This window comes from Microcaecilia unicolor, chromosome 10 (assembly GCF_901765095.1).
Source record: "Microcaecilia unicolor chromosome 10, aMicUni1.1, whole genome shotgun sequence".
Lineage (NCBI taxonomy): Eukaryota > Metazoa > Chordata > Amphibia > Gymnophiona > Siphonopidae > Microcaecilia > Microcaecilia unicolor.
Genome location: NC_044040.1, coordinates 101,047,216 through 101,069,387, shown reverse-complemented (window position 1 = coordinate 101,069,387; position 22,172 = coordinate 101,047,216). Strand labels below are relative to the sequence as shown.

At 46.8% G+C, this 22,172-nt stretch overlaps 1 protein-coding gene across 1 annotated transcript in view; it reads left to right on the top strand.

The window, feature by feature from the left end:
* Positions 1-22,172, top strand: part of BRAF (B-Raf proto-oncogene, serine/threonine kinase) — a 1,688,602-nt gene that overhangs the window by 14,021 nt on the left and 1,652,409 nt on the right. The window contains exon 2 of the mRNA XM_030216338.1: positions 11,944-12,207. Coding sequence (XP_030072198.1) covers positions 11,944-12,207 — 264 coding nt within the window. The remainder of the gene's footprint in view (positions 1-11,943; positions 12,208-22,172) is intronic.

Here is a 22,172-nt window from a genome sequence, read left to right as displayed (position 1 = left end):
TGCTCAGGGAGCCTGAAAAGATTGTCAGAAAATATTTCTCAATATTTATGCAATATGTCATTTAGGGGTATGTTTACTAAGGTGCGTTAGCATTTTTAACGTGCCTGTAAATTTAAGGCTCATTAAACGCTAACACCCCTTTACATTTTTATGGGCGTGTTAGTGTTTAATGCACGTACACCATTTACGTGCATTAAAACCACTAATGCGACCATAGTGCTGTTTAGTAAACATAGCCCTTAGAGAGAGAGGGAAAGATAGTCTTTTTCCCCTGCGATCCCTCTCATAGTAACATAGTAAATGACGGCAGAAAAAGACCTGCATGGTCCATCCAGTCTGCCCTACAAGATAAACTCATATGTGCTACTTTTTGTGTATACCTTACCTTGATTTGTACCAGTCCTTTTCTGGGCACAGACCGTGTAAGTCTGCCCAGCACTATCCCTGCCTCCCAACCACCAGCCCCGCCTCCCACCACCGGCTCTGGCACAGACCGTATAAGTCTGCCCAGCACTATCCCCGCCTCTCGCCACCGGCTCTGCCTCCCAATCTCGGCTAAGCTCCTTAGGATCCATTCCTTCTGAACAGGATTCCTTTATGTTTATCCCACGCGTGTTTGAATTCTGTTACCGTTTTCATTTCTACCACCTCCCGCGGAAGGGCATTCCAAGCATCCACTACTCTCTCCATGAAAAAATATTTCCTGACATTTTTCGAGTCTGCCCCCCTTCAATCTCATTTCATGTCCTCTCGTTCTACCGCCTTCGCACCTCCGGAAAAGGTTCGTTTGCGGATTAATACTTTTCAAATATTTGAACGTCTATATCATATCACCCCTGTTTCTCCTTTCTTCCAGAGTATACTTGTTCAGGTCATCAAGTCTCTCCTCATACATCTTGTAACGCAAATCCCTTACCATTCTCATAGCTTTTCTTTGCACCGCTTCAATTCTTTTTACATCCTTCGCAAGGTACGGCCTCCAAAACTGAACACAATACTTTAAGTGGGGCCTCACCAACGACTTATACAGAGGCATCAACACCTCCTTTCTTCTGCTGGTCACACCTCTCTCTATACAGCCTAACAACCTTCTAGCTAAGGCCATCGCCTTGTCACACTGTTTCGTCGCCTTCAGATCATCAGATACTATCACCCCAAGATCCCGCTCCCCGTCCGTACCTATCAGATTTTTCCCGCCTAACACATACGTCTCCTGAGGATTTCTATTCCCTAAGTGCGTCACTTTGCATTTCTTCGCATTGAATTTTAATTGCCAAACCTTAGACCATTCTTCTAGCTTCCTCAGATCTTTTTTCATGTTTTCCACTCCCTCCGGGGTGTCCACTCTATTACAGATCTTAGTATCATCCGCAAATAGGCAAACTTTACCTTCTAACCCTTCGGCAATGTCACTCACAAATATATTGAACAGAATCTGTCCCAGCACCGATCCTTGAGGCACACCACTACTCACCTTTCCCTACTCCGAGCGAATTCCATTCACCACCACCCTCTGGCTTCTGTCCGTCTTCACTCATTCTCTCTCTCTTTGCTCGTGTTCTCTTTTTTTGCTGCCCGCTTTGTGCCCCCCTCCCCCCTTGGGATCCACATCTTTCTCTGAGGACAGGCAGGCTCTCTTATTTTCACAAGTGGGTAGACACCGTCCTGCGTCACCCAACTTGGCAAATTTGCCGTGTAAAAAACTAAAGCTTTTAGGAGCACGAGCCATGCTCCAGCTTGCATGTGCGAGTTCCTTCCCACGCAAATGCACCTGCCTTAGTTTTACTGTTTCATATTCTCAGGGTGTATAATTCCGCTCTTCAAGAAATCAATATGACGAAGAAGACACGCATAATTATAAAGATGCATATCAGGAAGACCCAATCCCCCGTATTTGAAAGCTCCAATTAAATATCTAAAGGCCAGTTTTGGTTTTCGACCCACCCAACAAAAACGAGTGACAAGTTTCCTTAGATCCTGTAAGTCCTGCTTCACTCTGAGAGGTAACAGCTGAGGAATATAAAGCCATTTGGGAAACCAAACCATATTAAAGAACTGTATTCTACCATGGAGTGAGAGAGGAAAGTGCGCCCACTGATCTAAGCTCATTTTAGTTTGTTCCAATAATAGTGGTAAGTTAATCTGATATAACATAGAAGTCTTAAAAGGTAGCTGAATACCCAGGTATCAAAAAGAAGTATCTGCCCACTTCCAGGGGAAAGGAACAATCCAATTATTTTGAATCGATGGAACAGTAGGCAATGCTAAAGAGTTACTTGCGTTCAGCTTGAGACCAGAAAAATCTTCATATTCCTTAAAACTCTCCATCAGCTCCACTAAAGATGTCTGGGGTTCCACTACATGCACCAACAGATCATCCGCAAAAGCAGAGAATTTAAACTCATGGCTTCCTATGTGAACCCCCTGAATATTTCTTTACACATAATGTCCCTAACCAAGGGATCCAACGACAGAACAAAAAGTAATGGAAACAGGGGACAGTCCTGCCGTGTACCTCTACATATCTCAAAAACCGAAGATGTCTACCCATTCACTTGGATCCTTGCCTCAGGTGCCGAGTATAATGCTCCCACAGCATCCAGGAAAAAACCATTAAATCCATATCTGCGTAAGACAGCGAAGAGGAATCCCCAATCAACACGATCAAATGTCTTCTCTGCGTCAAAGCTGACCAACAGAGAGGGCTTAGCTGTGTATGTTATGTTTAATAGTACGACCATGTACAAAACCCACCTGGGGATCCGCTATCAGTGCCGGGAGCACACGAGCCATTCGATTAGCCAGTATTTTCTTTTCCCGCAGCATTCTTGTGAATGGACGCAGGTCATTTCTCCTCTTCAATGTTGCGGCAGCCAGGTCCTGGTATATTTCTATCTTATATGAGTCCCAGGTGAAGTCTTGCACCTGGCGCGATGTTTTAAGGACTTGTTCTTTAAGTTTGTAGCTGCTGAAGCAGGCGATGATGTCTTTCGACACGTTATTTCTAGCGGGGCCCAGCGCCCTGTGCGCTCTCTCAATCTGGATAGCATCCTTTGTGGTCTGAGTGCCACCCGTACCCAGTAGCTCCACTACCATCTTTTGGACCACTGCTTCGCAATCCTGATAGGTTGGCGTTTCTGGAAGGCCCCTGAACCTCAGGTTGCTCCGGCGGCTCCTATTCTCAAGGTCTTCTAACTTATCTTGTTGCTGTTGCTGGGCAGATCTCAGTTCCAGTACTTGCTGATCCATCTGGCCCAGGGCCTCCCCCTGGCTCTCCATCTGCGTTTCAATCTCTTCAATTCTGGAGCCCAGGTCCCGTATGTCGGTCTTAAGATCAGACCCCATCTTCACCACTTCATTCCGCAGCATCTGTAGATTAGTGCTGATCTCTTCGAGCCAGCCCCTCAGCTCCGCTGGCAACGCTGACCCTGACGGGAGTTCCTCCGCCGGCCCAGGCGTTGTGGCTGATGTTTTGTGCTCCTTCGGGCCTTCCGGCGCCGATTTCGACTCTGGAGCCGCCATTTTGTTTGCCCCCGCTTCCACTCGTGGCGCGTATGCAAAGTGCGCTAAATTCGCCGATGCAGAGTGCTGGATCATCGATCAGGGGAATTGCGCCGTTTGCCGCTACCGTCGAGGTGCTTTTTTGCAGTTTTCTTTCTTGGCTTGCACTGGTTAATCGCCTATTTTAGCGAGGGGTGAACGGGAGCTCTTTGCTCACACGTCCATTGTGCTCGGTGACGTCACTTCCTCCTCGATTAGCCAGTATTTTCGCGTACAACTTTGCCTCCACATTGAGAAGTGAAATGAGTTTATAAGAGGATGGATTGTCTGGATCCCTCCCTTGTTTCAACAAGACTATGATATTGGACAATTGGAGAGATTTCAGAAGTTCTCCTGTCTCCGCAGTCTGGGTGAAAAAGGACTGCAAAGTAGGAATAACTGCGGGACTCAGAAGTTTATAAAACTCTGCTCTAAACCCATCCGGACCTGGCGATTTTATGTGCAATCATTTTTATTATTAGTATGAAAAATAACAAGGCCTGAATACTATACATCATAGTCAAAGTCAACACAGTACAAATCCAGAAAAGAAAGCGATATTAATACATCATTATATTCCTTTTACCCTCCAGACAAACCAGCTTCCCTCTGCTACCCCTCCAAACCCCGTCCATCCGTCAACCATACATTAAGGAATAACTTCACCATCAATAGGTTCTGCTAACTCAATTCCAATAAACGTTATATTTGAAGACCTCTTATTTAAAGATGTTGAACAACCTGTTGGCCCAGTAGTTGTTAACAGCCTTTAGATGAAAGGGAAGAAATCTGGAAACCCCCGAACACAACCTACCCCCCCTATCTCCCCCCCCCCCCCAGCCTCCCCACCCTTCCCACCCCTCCCCTTCCAAACACATTAGAAATTCTGAATATGACTTCTCCCTTTGGAGGGCAAGGTTAGCCATAAAGGTTCCCATTTTTCTCGAAACCGGACCCCTGGTGTATCATCCAGGGATCGAACACTACATCTATCCAGTCTCATTTGATGAATCAGGTGTGATCTCCACTGAATCACAGATGGTCCCTGATCAGACAGCCACGCTCCCAAGATAGTATTGAGCCCAAAAAATATAGCCGTCTGAATGAATCGTCTAAATCCCTGAGGTGGAACTGCAGTGAAGCTATACTTATAAAAAAGAAGCAGTGGATCACAAACCAAAGTGCAGCCCCACTGCCGGTCCACTGTATGTAGAATATTTCCCCAAAAGTGCCTGACCCGCGGACACAACCAAAACATGTGCCCCAGAGAGGCAAGATCACTCCCACACTTTGGACAAGAGCTGTCACAGGATTCTATTATTCGGGAGCTCTTTTGGAGGATATATATATTCTTAAAAGGAATTTGTATAACTTCTCTCGCTGCGGGACTGACATTCTTATTGAATATAAATTTTTTATGAATGTTTTACACACGTCAACCGTCACTTCACACCCAAGTTCCCCCGTCCAGCTAAAGGCCAAGCGCACATAATCCAGCTCAGTAGTCGTATCTTTCAACTGCCGCTGATGAAATTTTAACGGCACCGACTGTTGAGCCCCCAAAGAGTACATCTCAGCAGTGGTGTTCCTACCCTCGATGACACCCGGGGCGGATCGCTGATGCGCCCCCCCCCCCCAGCGAAATGACACCCCCCTCCCCCGGGTGCACGCCGCTGGGGGGGGAGGGGGTGCTGCGACGCGCGCCTGTGGGCTCCAAGTTCGCTACGCTAACTTTGCTGGTTCGCTTCAGCTCCCTCTGCCCCGGAACAGGAAGTAACCTGTTCCGGGGCAGGGGGAGGGAGCTGCAGCGAACCAGCGAAGTTAGCATAGCGAACTTGGAGGCCACAGGCGCGCGCTGCGGCACCCCCCAGCGGCTTGCACCCGGGGCGGACCGCCCCCCCCCCCCCCCCCTTGGTACACCACCGCATCTCAGTAAGCACATCTATAACATTTTCTGTCGCACCAGGCAGGCAAGTCACCAGGCGATCCTCACGTCCACCAGCCACCCAGCTATCTATATGCCTAATGATCGAATCACCAACTTCAACGACTGTCCTAATCTTTCCCTCTCGGGCAGCACTTGGAGACATATCCTCGGTGCGAGAGGATAGTACATCCCCTGGTGGGCAGATCCTGGCTACAGGAGTACTTTCCTACTTCACCAGGGTGATGCTCTCCTTCTAGGAGACCTCCCTCCTCCAAGGTAGCACAAGGGCTACCAGACTGGAGGTGGGACTTCTCTACAATATCCCTGTAGGTCTCCTCTATGTACCTCTCTGTTTCCCTCAGCTCCACCAATCCCAGTGTGGCATTACTTATGTACTTATGTCAAGTCTGTCCACTGTAAGGTAGCTATATAGTGATGTAATTGCATGTAGGCAAACTTCTGGCCCTCTGCTATTCTGTATTTCTCACATAGTTCTTGCAGAGGTCTCAACTGACCCTCCCCATTTATTACCTGCGCTAAGTATAAAATTCCTTTTGCGGCCCAACGACCAAATACGCTACCCCCCTGTCTCGGGGGGAGGGGGGGGGGAACGCTGGATTGTTACAAATTGATAATAGGGGGATGGCTTTTGCCATAAAATTGTGCCTTCTACATATCCATCTCCAGGTGGCTCTTAGTGAGAAAAGTAAGGGGTGTCTTCTAAAAGCATGAATCGGTAATCTGTTTCCTGCATGTAGAAGATAGCTAAAATGAACATTTGAAAAGATAGAAGTCTCTGCTTTAGTTAGAGAGAATTCTGAAGTACCCCGAAACCAGTCATTAATGTGTGGCATCGCACAAGCAATAGTGAGGACCTGGCGATTTTAAAAGAGCACTCTGCTGAATGGCTAAAGCCATCTCCTCCTCAGATATGGGGCCATTAAGTTTATCCACATCTTTATTACCCAAGCAGGGTAGTTCTAGACTATCAAGGTAGAGGTTGCCCTCCATAGGTGTCTCCAGCGGGCTAGCGTATAATTTTTGATAATATTGTTGAAAAATCTCTGCTATCTCCCGATCTGACCTCACTCGAACTCCCTCTCCTCTATCCAATTGAACAACAATACGCGATCCCCCGAACGATTAATCAAACGGGGCAGGTTTCCCAGACTTATTTCCATGTAGGTACAATTGATATTTGAAATAGTTCACTGATTTCATTGCCTTATCAGGAAGAAGTTCTGTAAGAGCTGTTTGAATCGCCAGAAGGGAACTTCACGCTTGCGCCGTCGGACGCTCCCCATATAGTTTCTGAGCTCTAACCACCAGTTTTTCTAATCGCAAGATTTCCCTATCTCTAGATTTTTTCTTAAAGGAGGAGTTATTTTCCCTCTTAGCACAGCCTTGGCTGCCTCCCAAAAAAGCACTGGTTGCTATATGTGATCTGCATTATTCATTCGATACGCCTCCCATTTATGAAGTAAATGTTCTCTGAAAGCCTGATCCCAATATAATTGCAGAGTAAATCTCCATTGGCACAATTTATTCTCTAATCCTCCAAAATCCAAAGTGCACCAAACCGAAGCGTGATCTGACACATTATAAGGTCCTATACCAGCATCTTTCATGGATGAAAAGAGTGTTGCCGATAAAAGCCAATAATCCTAGATTGAGTTCTGTGTGCCCGAGACAAATGCGTGTAGTCTCGGTCCATGGGATGTAACGTTCTCCAAATATCCAAAAGCTCTAGACTCGAGCAAAGGAGTGGAATGCCTTTGGAAGAGTTCCCCTTGTTCTGTATGAGTCCTCCAGATTTATCTAAAGCTGGTTCATGAACCATATTGAAGTCACCCCCTATTAAAATGGGCATATCTTCCAACCCTACCACCCTCTGAATAATAGCTCTTATCCATCCATGTTCATATACGTTAGACCCATACACATTACATAACAGCATTGGTTTTTTGTTAAGAAGGGCTTTAATCATTAAGAACCTCCCCTTGGGATCCCTCCAGGATTTCTGAATCACTACATCTGTCCCCCCTTCGCAGAAGAACTAGGAGACCGCCTTTACGATGAGCTGCTGGAGTGTCAATTACTTGCCCCACTCACCAACGCCTAAACTTCAAATATTCCACTGCAGATAAATGGGTCTCTTGTAAAAAGGCAAGGTCTACTTTCTGACTGTTCAAGGCTTGTAAGATTTTTTGGCGTTTAATAGGTGACGTTATTCCATTTACATTCCATGAAACCAATTTAACCCTCAGGTCTTCTTACATAAGGTGTGACTGTTTCTCAGATGTATAGCATTATCTGACCAAAGGGCTGTCCCAGCCATCAACCCCTTGATCCCCAACTCTCCAAATTTTTGGAACCGTGCACACCTCGCCCCAAGCATCAAAGACCTCCTGAAAAGTAAAAGCCCAACACAAAACCTCCCATACTGAAACTCCTGAAATAACAAAACCAACCCCAAACCCATCCCCCCCCTCTCCCCCGGTATAGTCCCCCATCCCTAATAACCAATTTCTGTTAATCCCCCATCCCCACTCCGTCCAGCAACAACTGGTCTGAGGTCAGTGTGGAAATCCTCCCTCCTCCTAATCTCCCAACTCCTCCATGATCAAATACAATGAATTCAACCTTCACCTTAGCTGTTTATTTATTTATTTATTTATTTGTTACATTTGTATCCCACATTTTTCCACCTATTTGTAGCCTCAGTGTGGCTTACATAGTTCTGTAAAGGTGTTCGCCAATTCCGGTATGAACAAATACAGTAATGTTGTGGTAGAATAAGGTTCATGTGTACAGACACATTAGGGAATCGTAGAGAGGAAGAGTTATTATATGTCCATTACGAGCTTTGGTTTCGTTGTGTTGCAGGGTACAGGCATTTAAGTTGGGTCGGTAGGGTATGCCTTTTTGAACAGGTTAGTGTTTAATGATTTCCGGAAGTTTAGGTGATCATAAGTTGTTTTCATGACTTTTGTTAATGCGTTCCATAGTTGTGTGCTTATGTAGGAAAAGCTGGATACATAGGTTGATTTGTGTTTGAGTCCTTTGCAGCTTGGGTAGTGGAGATTTAGGTAGGTGTGTTGCTGTAGACATAGTAGTTAAAAGACAAAAAAAACAAACAAAAAAAAACCTCACAACAACTTTTACATAAGTACATAAGCATTGCCAAACTGGGAGAGGCCAAAGGTCCATCAAGCCCAGCATCCTGTTTCCAACAGTGGCAAATCCAGGTCACAAATACCTGGTAAGATCCCGAAAAAGTTCAATACATTTTATGCTGCTTCAGCTTATCCCAGAAAAAGCAGTGGATTCTCCCCAAGTCAATTTAATAATGGTCTATGGACTTTTCCTTAGGAAGCTGTCCAGACCTTTTTAAACCCTGCTAAGCTAACCACCTTTACCACATTCTCTGGCAATGAATTCCAGAGTTTAATTACACGTTGAGTGAAGAACAATTTTCTCCGATTCATATTATATTTACTACTTTGTAGTTTCATCGCATGCCCCCTAGTCCTAGTATTTTTGGAAAGAGTAAGCGATTCACGTCTACCCGATCCACTCCACTCATTATTTTATAGACCTCTATCATATCTCTCCTCAGCCGTCTTTTCTCCAAGCTGAAGAGCCCTAGAAATTTCAGCCTTTCCTCTTAGGCAAGTCGTCCCACCCCCTTTATCATTTTCATCACCCTTCTCTGTACCCCACATATGTATACAATAATGAATCAATATTGTTAAAACTCCATATGTATTCTTCCCATCCTCCCAACCCTCTCACAAACCTCCTACCATCTCATACATCCAAGCATCATTCATCTTTCTAACAAATTCACTCTAATAGCTAGCAATCCTCAGAAGATTAAAAAAAAAAGAATCCTCCCCTTTCTCTCATACCACATGCACCCATATCACTGTTCTTAATTTCTTCCCCCCCCCACAACGCCCCCCACATCTCCTCCCCACCCCACACATCAATACTTATTAAATAGAGCAACCGTGGCCATATGACCACGCCACTCTTATACAGGCAATATTCCATTGGTACCACTGCAATCTCGGATCAGCTGAATGGCTTCCGCAATAGTGGTAAACACTTGTGTGAAGCACCAGAAAAAAAAAAGACCACTATAGTCATGCTTTCTTTCGTATCTTATTTATTTATTTTATTTATTTATTGTTTGCATTTGTATCCCACATTTTCCCACCTCTTTGCGGGCTCAGTGTGGCTTACAATAAGATAAGAATAATGAAAATACATTTGTTACAACTTGGTTATGGGTTATATTGTACAAGTTATGCGAGATAATCGAATTATCATTAGGAGTATCACAATGGGACGTTAACATGAAGCTTAAGGGCAGTGTTAAGACACTATCAAACATCCTTATAAGAAACCAGGAGTCATTTGAGAGCTAATGCGTCCCGATTCTCTGTCAGCAAACCACCATGTGTGTATGTTCAATAAGAGGCTTTCTCATCGCCTTAGTGTCCGTTCTCATGACCTGGCCTCAACTGTTCGCTCCGTTGTAACTCCCTTTGAGCCATTTCTAGCCAGTAGTTTTTTCGCATCCTTTGGCGAGTGAAAAAATGGAGCTAGACCATCCATAAAAATCTTTAGCCTCACCGGATACAGCAGAGCAAATTGAACATGCCGCTTATGTAGTTCTGAACAAACAGGAGCAAATGTACGTCTCATAGTTGATACCCTAGCAGAGAATTCCTGGAAACACAGGACCAACTTATTTTCATACGTTAGAGTACCTTTAGCTCTAATGGCCCTCAGAATTTCTGCTTTGTGGGCATAATTCAGAATTTTGAAGATTACCACACGAGGCCTGAGCTCTGCTGGTCTCTTAGGCCCCAGCCTATGAGCACGCTCCACACGCAGAGGACCTGCTGCTGATTGTAGGCGTAGCTCCGAGTACCAACCAGGATTCCAAAAGTTTCTCAAATCCAATTCAGGGACATACTCGGGTAAGCCCACCAACCTTATATTTAGATTTAGGGTCGCTTTACTCATACTACGCCTCTCCTCAGGTCGCTTCACTGGCTCCCTATCCGTTTTCACATCCTGTTCAAACTTCTTCTACTAACCTATAAATGTACTCACTCTGCTGCTCCCCAGTATCTCTCCACACTTGTCCTTCCCTACACCTCTTCCCGTGCACTCCGTTCCATGGATAAATCCTTCTTATCTGTTCCCTTCTCCACTACTGTCAACTCCAGACTTCGCTCCTTCTGTCTTGCTGCACCCTATGCTTGGCATAGACTTCCTGAGCCCCTACGTCTTGCCCCATCCTTGACCATCTTTAAATCTAGATTGAAAGCCCACCTCTTTAACATTGCCTGACTTGTAACCATTTGTAACCACTCGCCTCCACCTACCCTCCTCTCCTCTTTCCTCTACACATTAATTGATCTGCTTGCTTTATTTTTTGTCTATTAAGATTGTAAGCTCTTTGAGCAGGGACTGTCTTTCTTCTATGTTTGTGCAGCGCTGCGTATGCTTTGTAGCGCTGTAGAAATGCTAAATAGTAGTAGTAGTAGTAGATTCCCTCTCCTTGATTGATTTTTCAGTATCATTGAGCTTGTCCTCTAGTACTTTGAGCTTGGATTGTAAACTTGAATTAGACGCGGTAAGCTGCTGAACTTGATCTTCCAAATTCAGACACTCGTTGGTAGTATGCTGAAAACTCTTCGCGCATCACCTCCACTTTTCCATCCACACTATCTAATTTATATGTGATCGCTTGTAAATTTTTGTCCAGTGATGCATCAATGGCTTGCTTCACCTCCGTTACGATCTCTGTCACCCATGCGGAGCTGACGCGGGAAGCTCCAGAATCCCCTCCGGCCGCCATCTTAGCTTCACACTGTTGTGTCCTGTCTTTTTCTCGGCGTTGTGCTTTCGACGCCATTCTCTTCTCTTCCAAGAGAGGCTCCAAACCCCAGATCTTAACTCCTGGTTCCTTTACCTGCACTGTTACCATCTGGTTTTAGCAATAACGTTTTTTGGAGGCCAGTTTTAGGAGGCGAGTCTCGGGAGCTCTTTCCATCAACACCCGCTCTCTCAGCAAGGCATTACGTGACCCCACACATTCACATTTTAATGTTGGAGAGGTTGGTTAATGTCTTCCTGCTATACAGGCCTTTTTAGTTGACTATAGGAAGGCACAGATGAGTTTGAGTGCAGAACTTTAATCCAGGTCTTTGCTTTTGGTAAGTGAAGAAATTCTCTTTGAAAGCAATCTCAGAAAAATGGGGGTGAAAAGGAAAATGTAACCATACTGATAATTTGTTACCTTGGACTGTCATGAACCCATAGAATTCTATATACCTTGATGAATTACAGAGTTGTACCCTGAAAAGAGCTGATGCAGATTGATTATGGATATATATCCAGATGTATGCATATATGAAAATCATTGTATTTAAATTCAGAATGTGAATTTTTTGCAGGCTTATGAAGAGTACACCAGCAAGCTAGATGCACTACAGCAGAGGGAGCAGCAGTTACTGGAATTCATTGGAAATGGAGCAGACCTCTCAGTTTCCAGCTTTTCTTCAGCTGATAAAGTTGAATCATCTGCGGTTTCCAACCCCTCTGTACTACCTTCATCTCTCACCATCCTTCAGAACCCCACTGAAGTATCCCGGATTAATCCCAGATCTCCACAGAAACCGATTGTTAGAGTCTTCTTACCCAACAAACAGAGAACTGTGGTGAGTCAACAATCTGTATTGGCCTTTTTGTTTTCAGTTTATGATACAGGAAAGAAAATACTTAACTATTGCAGAACACCTGATACTCCGGGGACAAGCAAATTGCTTGTTCTCACATGTGGGTCGATGTTTTGCCAGAATCTTCTGGTGCGTGTGCGCAGACTGATTTGCTACCCATCGCGCGAGCGCAACTCTTCAGTTTCTTTTTCTCCACATTGAGGTGCGGCAGGTATGTACCTGTGCTCCTCATTGAGGTCTGGGAAAGAGTTTTCTCTGACTGACTTGTTTGCGAGTTTTATCACTTGTTTTCTTTGTTAAAAAAAAAAAAAGTGTTCTGTAGTTTCTCTTCTTAGTTTTTTTCCTTAGAATAAGTTTTCTTAGTTTTTTTGACGTGGCTGGCCTTTAAGCTGCATGGTCGTGTTCTTTTCTTTTTTGTGCCCTTTTTTCTTTTAATAGGCACACTCGTGTCCTTTGATTTCGCCGAAGCCGCGTTTCCTCCCATGTCATCGAAGACACCCAGCAGCTTCAAATGTTGTACTCTGTGCAACCGGACCATCTCAGCTACCGAAATTCAAGCGTGGTGTATCCAGTGCCTTGGGCCCAACCATAACCCAGCCGCTTGTAGTCTGTGTCTTCGTATGAAGAAGCAGACTCAAGCATCTCGAGAAGCCCAACGAGAAAAGCTTTTTGGGGCTCTGTCTGTTCCTTTGACATTGATACCGAGGTCATCGGCGTTGGGAGCAGAGGTAATGGCTGCTGAGAGTCCAACTCATGCTGAGAGCAGTGAGGCATCGAGTGGGTCTCCACCTGTCTCGAGGCCTTCTGCTATGCAGGCCCCCTGGGACCGACCTTCATCGGACCAGGGCCCGAGGAGACGTGAGGATTCCATGTTGTCCTCATCCGTACTGAGGAGTCTCGATGACGGGCATCGAGCGAAGGCGAAGAAGCACAGTCATCGATCTCCTTTGACACACGGTGCCGGAAGCTCCGGGGCGTTGAGAAACTCGGCATCCGAGAAGCATTGGCGCTGAGAAGACGGCTCCCCCTCTATACATAAAGGTGCTGACACGTCGGTCTCCTGGCAGCCCAGTACCTGCTCCCAAACCTTGGCAGATTCTGCCACCGGTTGTTCTACCAACCTCGCAGCCCTTTCTGATGGCGGCTCTCGAAGACCGCATCCAGGTCCTGCTTCCAGAGCTTCTGGAAGGATTGCTGCACCAGTCTGCTTCGGTGTCGGGGGTGTTTGTGCCTTCCGTACCGTCTGCTGCAGCGGCGTCTGGCCCTCCACCTGAGGTGAGGTCCCCGGCCTTGGTACCACCTGCGGCATCGGTGTCGGAAGCCACCCAGGTCAATTCCCCTTCGTCAGTGGAGGAAGCGTCGCCGCAGTCCAGATGGGCGTTGACCTCTTGACATCGTCATCGAGGACGTTGATCCTTGGTGTCAAGGCAGGCTCAGTCTCGGAGTGCCCTGAGAGAGGTCTTACCCGATACTGAAGAGGAGTGAGCATTCATGGGAGTCAGAGGAAGATCCCAGGTACTTTTCTTCTGACTAGTCCTATGGGATTCCTTCTGAACCTTCCCCTCCATCAGAAAGGAGATTGTCTCCCCCGGAGAGTCTATTCTTTACATCTTTTGTCTGGGAAATGGCTACGGCTACTCCTGTCCCTATTGAGGTTGAGGATGAGCCCAGGGCTGAGATGCTGAAGGTCCTGGACTATCCTTCTCTTCCTAGAGAGGCTGTGATGGCTCCTCTACATAAGGTACTGTAGGAAGTCCTTATGCGGAACTGGTTGTTCCCTCTGTCTGGCCTCGTGATCCCGAAGAAAGTTGAATCCCAGTATTGGATCTATGGTGAACCTGGATTGATGAGGTCTCAGTTACCCCACAATCCCATGGTGGTGGACTCCGCCCTCAAAAGAGCCAAGAGTACTAGAGACTATGCCTCGGTGCCCCCAGGCAGAGAAGTTAGGACTTTGGACTCTTTTGGGAGGAAGACGTATCAGGCTGCTATGCTCGTCGCCCGAATTCAATCATACCGGCTCTTCACGAGCATCCACTTGCGGAACCCGGTGAGGCAGCTGTCCAGCTTGGTTGATGCCCTCCCTCCGGAGCAGGCCGAGCCTTTTTTGCCAGGTGGTCAGGCAGCAGAAAGCGTGTTGTAAATTCCTGGCCAGGGGTACTTTCGACACTTTTGATGTAGCATCCAGGATCGCTGCCCAGGGTATAGTGATGCGCAGACTCTCATGGCTGCTTGTATCTGACCTGGACCATTCAGTCCAGCAGCGAATGGCAGATGTTCCTTGCCGGGGGACAACCTTTTTGGTGAAAAAGTAGAGGATCTTGATGAGAAGATCAAGAAGCTCAATGATGGGAAAGCGCGGGGTACAAATGTTAACGAAAAATTCTGTGTATTCTTTCTCCCGCTGGGCATGTTCTGCTACTACCTCCTCAACTAGGAGGTTTTTTGGAGGAAGGACGAATGCTCCATATTCCTATGCCAGGCGTAGGTACACTCCGGCTTCTCGGCAGCCTGCCCAAGCTCAGCCCCAGCGCTCTAGTTCTTGTCAACAGCATGCGCTTAAGGCCCCTGCTGCTCCCCAGCAAAAGTAAGGGATGGGCTTTTGACTGGTTCCAGTTCAGCATAGTCACTGTAAAAGTGTCTGTACCGGACGACTTGCCGGTTGGGTGGAGGCTAATGTTTTTTCACCAAAGGTGGCCTCTCATATCCTCCGACCAAATAGTCCAGTTAGGATACACCCTCAATCTGGAATCCAGACCTCCAAATTGTCCACCGGGAGCTCATTCTTACAGCTCCCAGCAGGTACTTGCAGAGGATCTCTCCGCCCTTCTAAAGGCCCAAGTGGTCGAACCCGTTCCACCAGGAGAAAGAAGGGTTGGGATTCTATTCCAGGTACTTCTTTGTGCAAAAGAAAACAGGGGATGCGTCCCTTCCTAGACCTAAGGGCCCTGAACAAATTCCTAGTCCGAGAAAAGTTCAGGATGGTTTCCCTGGGCACCCTTCTTCCCATGATTCAGGAAAACGATTGGCTATGCTCTCTGGACTTAAAGGATGCTTACACTGACATCTCGATACTTCCAGCTCACAGGAGGTATCTTCGATTTCGGCTGGGAGCACAGCACTTTCAGTACCCTGTACTGCCCTTTGGCCTGGCGTCTGCGCCCATAGTGTTTACAAAGTGTCTGGCTGTAGTCGCAGCATCGCTACGCAGACTGGGAGTGCATGTGTTTCCTTATCTGGAATATTGGCTGGTAAAGAGCACCTCGAAGGATGTTGCTCAGGTGGCCATGCGAATGACTATTCAGGTGTTAGAGCTATTGGGGTTCGTAATAAATTACTCCAAGTCCCATCTCACTCCTGTCCAATAATTGGAATTCATTGGAGCACTGCTGGACATGTATACAGCTCGGGCTTATCTTCCCGAGGCAAGGGCAGACAACCCCCTGTCCTTGGTGTCCATAGTTGGAGCGTCTCAGCAGATCACAGCTCGGCAGATGTTGAGAATTTTAGGCCATATGCCCTGCACAGTTCATGTAACTCCAATTGCACATCTACATTTGAGATCAGCTCAGTGGACCCTAGCTTCCCATTGGTTTCAAGCTACGGGGAATCTGGAGGATGTGATCCAGCTGTCCACTGATTTTCGAAATTCTCTTCAGTGGTGGACAGTCTGATCCAATTTGACCATGGGACGACCATTCCAAATTCCTCAGCCACAAAAAGTGCTGACGACGGATGCATCCCTCCTGAGGTGGGGAGCTCATAGAGATGGGCTTCACACTCAAGGAGCCTGGTCCTTCCAGGAAACCGGTCTTCAGATCAATCTTCTGGAATTGTGAGCGATTTGGAACGCTCTAAAGGCTTTCAGAGATCGGTTTCTAATCAAATCACCTTAATTCAAACAGACAATCAGGTTGCGATGTATTACACCAACAAGCAGGGGGGCACCGGATCTCACCCTCTGTGTCAGGAAGCTGTTCAGATGTGGCTTTGGGCATGCCGTCATGGCATGTTTCTCCATGCCACTTAGCTGGCAGGTGTAACAGCAGTCTGGCCGACAGACTGAGCAGGGTAATGCAACCTCACGAGTGGTCACTGAACATGGGCGTAGCCTGCAAGATCATCTGAGCGTGGGGCACCCCCTTGGTGGATCTTTTTGCCACTGAGATCAATCACAAAGTCCCTCAGTTCTGTTCCAGGCTTCCAGCCCACGACAGACTAGCGTCAGATGCCTTTCTCCTTCATTGGGGAACAGGTCTTCTGTATGCGTATCCTCCCCTTTGCTGAAACTCAAGCAAGACCGCAGAACCATGATTCTGATTGCACCCTACTGGTCATGTCAGATTTGGTTTCCTCCTCTTCTGGAGTTGTCCTCCGAAGAACCATGTAGATTGGAGTGTTTTCCAACTCCCATCACTCAGAGCGGGGTGTCGCTTCTGCGGCTAGGAAAGCGAATAGAATGTTGGGTGTTATTAAGAAGGGTATGGAGTCCAGGTGTGCGGATGTTATAATGCCGTTGTATCGCTCCATGGTGCGACCGCACCTGGAGTATTGTGTTCAGTACTGGTCTCCGTATCTCAAAAAAGATATAGTAGAATTGGAAAAGGTACAGCGAAGGGCGACGAAAATGATAGTGGGGATGGGACGACTTTCCTATGAAGAGAGGCTGAGAAGGCTAGGGCTTTTCAGCTTGGAGAAGAGACGGCTGAGGGGAGATACGATAGAAGTGTATAAAATAATGAGTGGAATGGATCGGGTGGATGTGAAGCGACTGTTCACGCTATCCAAAAATACTAGGACTAGAGGGCATGAGTTGAAGCTACAGTGTGGTAAATTTAAAACGAATCGGAGAAAATTTTTCTTCACCCAACGTGTAATTAGACTCTGGAATTCATTGCCGGAGAACGTGGTACGGGCGGTTAGCTTGACGGAGTTTAAAAAGGGGTTAGATAGATTCCTAAAGGACAAGTCCATAGACCGCTATTAAATGGACTGGAAAAATTCCTCATTTTTAGGTATAACTTGTCTGGAATGTTTTTACGTTTGGGGAGCGTGCCAGGTGCCCTTGACCTGGATTGGCCACTGTCGGTGACAGGATGCTGGGCTAGATGGACCTTTGGTCTTTCCCAGTATGGCACTACTTATGTACTTATCCCAATCTCCAGTATCTGGCTCTCACAGCCTGGATGTTGAGAGCTTAGAATTCGCCTCCTTAGGTCTTTCTGAGGGTGTCTCCCGAGTCTTGCTTGCTTCCAGGAAAGGTTCCACGAAGTGGTGTTACTCTTTCAAATGGAGGAGGTTTGCTGTTTGATGTGACAACAAGGCCCTAGATCCCCTTGCTTGTTCTTCACGGACCCTGCTTGAATACCTTCTACACTTGTCAGAGTCTGGTCTTAAGACCAACTCTGTAAGGGTTCACTTCAGTGCAATTAGTGCTTATCATCGGCTTGTAGAGGGTAAGCCTATCTCTGGACAGCCTTTAGTTGTTCGCTTCATGAGAGGTTTGTCAAAGCCCCCTGTCAAACCTCCATCAGTGTTATGGGATCTCAACGTTGTTCTCACCCAGCTGATGAAAGCTCCTTTTGAGCTACTGAATTCCTGCCATCTGAAGTACTTGACCTGAAAGGTCATTTTCCTGGTGGCTGTTACTTCAGCTCATAGGGTCAGTGAGCTTCAGGCCTTAGTAGTGCATGCACCTTATACTAAGTTTCATCACAACAGAGTAGTCCTCCGCACTCACCCTAAGTTCCTGCCGAAGGTGGTGTTGGAGTTCCATCTGAACCAGTCAATTGTCTTGCCAACATTTTTTCCCCATCCTTATGCCCACTCTGGCAAAAGCAGTTTGCACACCTTGGACTGCTAGAGAGCATTGGTCTTTTACGTGGAGCGGACGAAGCCCTTCAGACAGTCTGCTCAGTTGTTTGTTGCCTTTGATCCCAACAGGAGTGGAGTTGTCATCGGAAAATGCACAATCTTTAGTTGGCTAGCAGACTGCATATCCTTCACTCATGCCCAAGCTGGGCTGACTCTGGAGGGCCATGTCACGGCTCAAAGTGCCTTCACCTCCAACCCCCCCTTCACTTTCCCCCCAGACTCTGGCTGAGTTTTTTCATGATAAGGTTCACAAGATTAAACTTGAATTCTCAACCAGGTCACCTCCACCTCTCCTTCCCTTAGTCCATTTTCTCAACCCTCCAACCCCTGCCTCCTTTTCTTCCTTTTCTGATATCACTGAAGAGGAAACTACACATCTTCTTTCCTCCTCGAAACTATCTACCTGTTCCTCTGATCCTATTCCCACCCATCTACTACTACTACTACTTAACATTTCTAGAGCGCTACTAGGGTTACGCAGCGCTGTACAATTTAACAAAGAGAGACAGTCCCTGCTCAAAGAGCTTACAATCTAATAGACAAGTGAACGGTCGGTCCGATAGGGGCAGTCAAATTGGGGTAGTCTGGATTCACTGAACGGTAAGGGTTAGGTGCCGAACACAGCATTGAAGAGAGGGGTGATATGAGTATATCGGTTCTGGCGGAATATCTACTTAACACTATCTCTCCTACTGTAATTATTTTTGTTGTTGTTACATTTGTACCCCGCGCTTTCCCACTCATGGCAGGCTCAATGTGGCTTACATATTGTATACAGGTACTTATTTTTACCTGGGGCAATGGAGGGTTAAGTGACTTGCCCAGAGTCACAAGGAGCTGCAGTGGGAATTGAACTCTGTTCCCCAGGATCAAAGTCCACTGCACTAACCACTAGGCTACTCCTCCCTTTTATCTGAAATATCCTCAATCTTTCACTATCCACTGCGACTGTTCCTGATGCCTTCAAACATGCCGTAGTCACAACACTCCTTAAAAAACCTTCATTGGACCCTACCTGTCCTTCCAACTATTGCCCCATCTCCCTCCTCCCTTTCCTATCCAAGATACTTGAACGTGCTGTTCACCGCCGTTGCCTTGACTTCCTTTCATCTCAAGCTATTCTTGATCCACTTCAATCTGGCTTTCACCCCCTTCATTCAACTGAAACAACGCTTGCTAAAGTCTCCAATGATCTGTTCCTAGCCAGATCCAAAGGTCTCTATTCTATCCTCATCCTTCTCGATTTATCTGCTGCTTTTGACACTGTTGATCACAGCCTACTCCTTGATACGCTGTCCTCACTTGGATTTCAGGGCTCTGTTCTTTCCTGGTTTTCTTCTTATCTCTCCCAGCGTACCTTTAGTGTATACTCTAGTGGATCCTCTTCTACTTCTATCCCACTGTCAGTTGGTGTACCTCAGGGATCTGTCCTTGGACCTCTTCTCTTCTCCATCTATATTTCATCCCTTGGTACTCTGATCTCATATCATGCTAAAACCTGTCATTTCTTTCTCTATAATATCAGCAAAATTCGCCCTTTCCTTTCTGAGCACACTACCAGAACCCTCATCCACGCTCTTATCACCTCTCGCTTAGACTATTGCAACTTGCTTCTCACAGGTCTCCCACTTAGCCATCTCTCTCCTCTTCAATCTGTTCAAAATTCTGCTGCACGACTAATATTCCGCCAGGGTCGTAATGCTCATATTAGCCCTCTCCTCAAGTCATTTCACTGGCTTCCTATCCGTTTCCGCATACAGTTCAAACTTCTCTTATTGACCTATAAGTGTATTCACTCTGCAGCTCCTCAGTACCTCTCCACTCTCATCTCTCCCTATATTCCTCCCCGGGAACTCCGTTCACTGGGTAAATCTCTCTTATCTGCACCCTTCTCCTCCACTGCTAACTCCAGACTCCGTTCCTTTTATCTTGCTGCACCATATGTCTGGAATAGACTTCCTGAGTCGGTACGTCAAGCTCCATCTCTGGCCGTCTTCAAATCTAAGCTAAAATCCCACCTTTTTGATGCTGTTTTTAACTCCTAATCCTTATTCACTTGTTCAGAACCCTTATTTTATCATCCTCACCTTAATATTCCCTTATCTCTTGTTTGTCCTGTTTGTCTGTCCTAATTAGATTGTAAGCTCTGTCGAGCAGGGACTGTCTCTTCATGTTCAAGTGTACAGAGCTGCGTACGTCTAGTAGCGCTATAGAAATGATAAGTAGTAGTAGGCTCATAATGTGAGAGCTATTGCTGCATCGGCTCGCTTAAAGTCAGCCTCCATTGAAGAGATTTGCAAGGCTGAAATGTGGTCTTCAGTCCACACATTCACATCTCGCTACTGCCTTGAGCAGGATACCGACGCGACAGTTGGTTTGGGCAGTTGGTCCTGCAGAATCTGTTGGGGTTTAGAATCCAACTCCACCCACCTAGGCTCATTTTATTCTGTTCCATAGTGCACTCTCAGCTAGTTGTATATCGTTCAGGTTAATCTCTGTTTGTGTCCTCAGCCGTTGCGAGGCCCAATTGACCAATGTTCATTGTTTTTGCGTGAACCTGGTGGCTAGGGCTACCCCAGTTGTTAGTGTAATCCAGCCTGCTAGCCCTTGGAGAAAGCAAGGATACTTACCTGTAGCAGATATTCTCCAAGGACAGCAGGCTGATTATTCTCACAAACCCACCCACCTCCCCTTGGAGTTGTTTTTTTGTTTTTGCTTTTAGACTTAACTGAGGTACGCGCTCATGTGGCAGGCAGGAAGTCAGTCCACGCATGTGTGGTGCGTGTTGCACACATGCCAGAATACTCTAGCAAAGGTTTTCTGTTGCTATGTGGAGGAGTGGCCTAGTGGTTATTGTGGTGGACTCTGGTCCTTGGGAACTGAGGAACTGAGTTCGATTCCCACTTCAGGCACAGCTCCTTGTGATTCTGGGCAAGTCACTTAACCCTCCATTGCCCTAGGTACAAATAAGTACCTGTATATGTAAGCCGCATTGAGCCTGCCATGAGTGGGAAAGTGCGGGGTACAAATGTAAAAATAAATAAATAAAATAAATGTCGGTTCCCGGGCTGATGCGGACATCGACCCAGTTGTGAGAATAATAAGCCTGCTGTCCTCTGAGATTACCTGCTACAGGTAAGTATCTTCGCTTTTTCCATCAACAAGCAGAATTCAGTCAGGCACATAAGTGGGTGATGTCATTCAGTGATGCCAAGATGGAACTGCTCACCCGTGGTTCAGAATTTAGTGTAAAGTTCTAAACATGCATAGGCCTTACCACACACCGCAGTCTTTCCTTACCTGCTTGTTTTTATTTTTTACACTCTGCTGAACAGTCAAGTGACAGAACTGTCCCAACAAATGTAATTATTTTTCTCCGAGGACAAGCAGGCTGCTTGTTTTCACTGATGGGTTGATGTCTGACGGCAGCCCCAGGACCGGAATTCTACCTAGCAACAAAGTTTGCTAGAGCCCTCATGTGCACGAGTGAGCGCAGCGCGCATGCACGTCCATCTTCCCGCCCGTCTCGCAAACGTGCGCCTCAGTCTCTTTTTTTTCGCGGTCAGGGTTGCTGTTTTTCGGTCGCTCTGCGCTTCAGGAGAGAGCCCTTGCGAGTTTTTTTTGCCATCTTTTCCTCTTAGTTTCTGCGAGTTTCGCTCGCTTGTTCTTGTTTAAAAAAAAAAAAAAGTAAAGTTCATCTTAGCCGCCCTTCTCTTTAGTTTGCGGCTTCAAGAATTGCAACTCGGTGCAGCCGGGCCATCTCAGTCTTTGAGCCACATGCTTCGTGTATTCAGTGTTGTGGGGCAAATCACCGCCCTGACGTTTGTACTTTGTGTCGCGGCCTTAAAAAGTGGACACAAGCATCGAGATTAGCTCAGCGGGAGCGCCTGTTCCACGCTTTGCCCGGTCCTTCGGCGTCAACGTCGGCAGCGGTACCGAGATTGTCGGTGGTGGTGTCGATGTCGGCACCGGAGAGTGCATCATCGTCCGGAGCGCAGGTAATGGCTGTCCAGAGACCATCTCACGCTGATAGCAGTGGGCCATCGAGTGGGTCTCCACCTGCCTCGAGGACC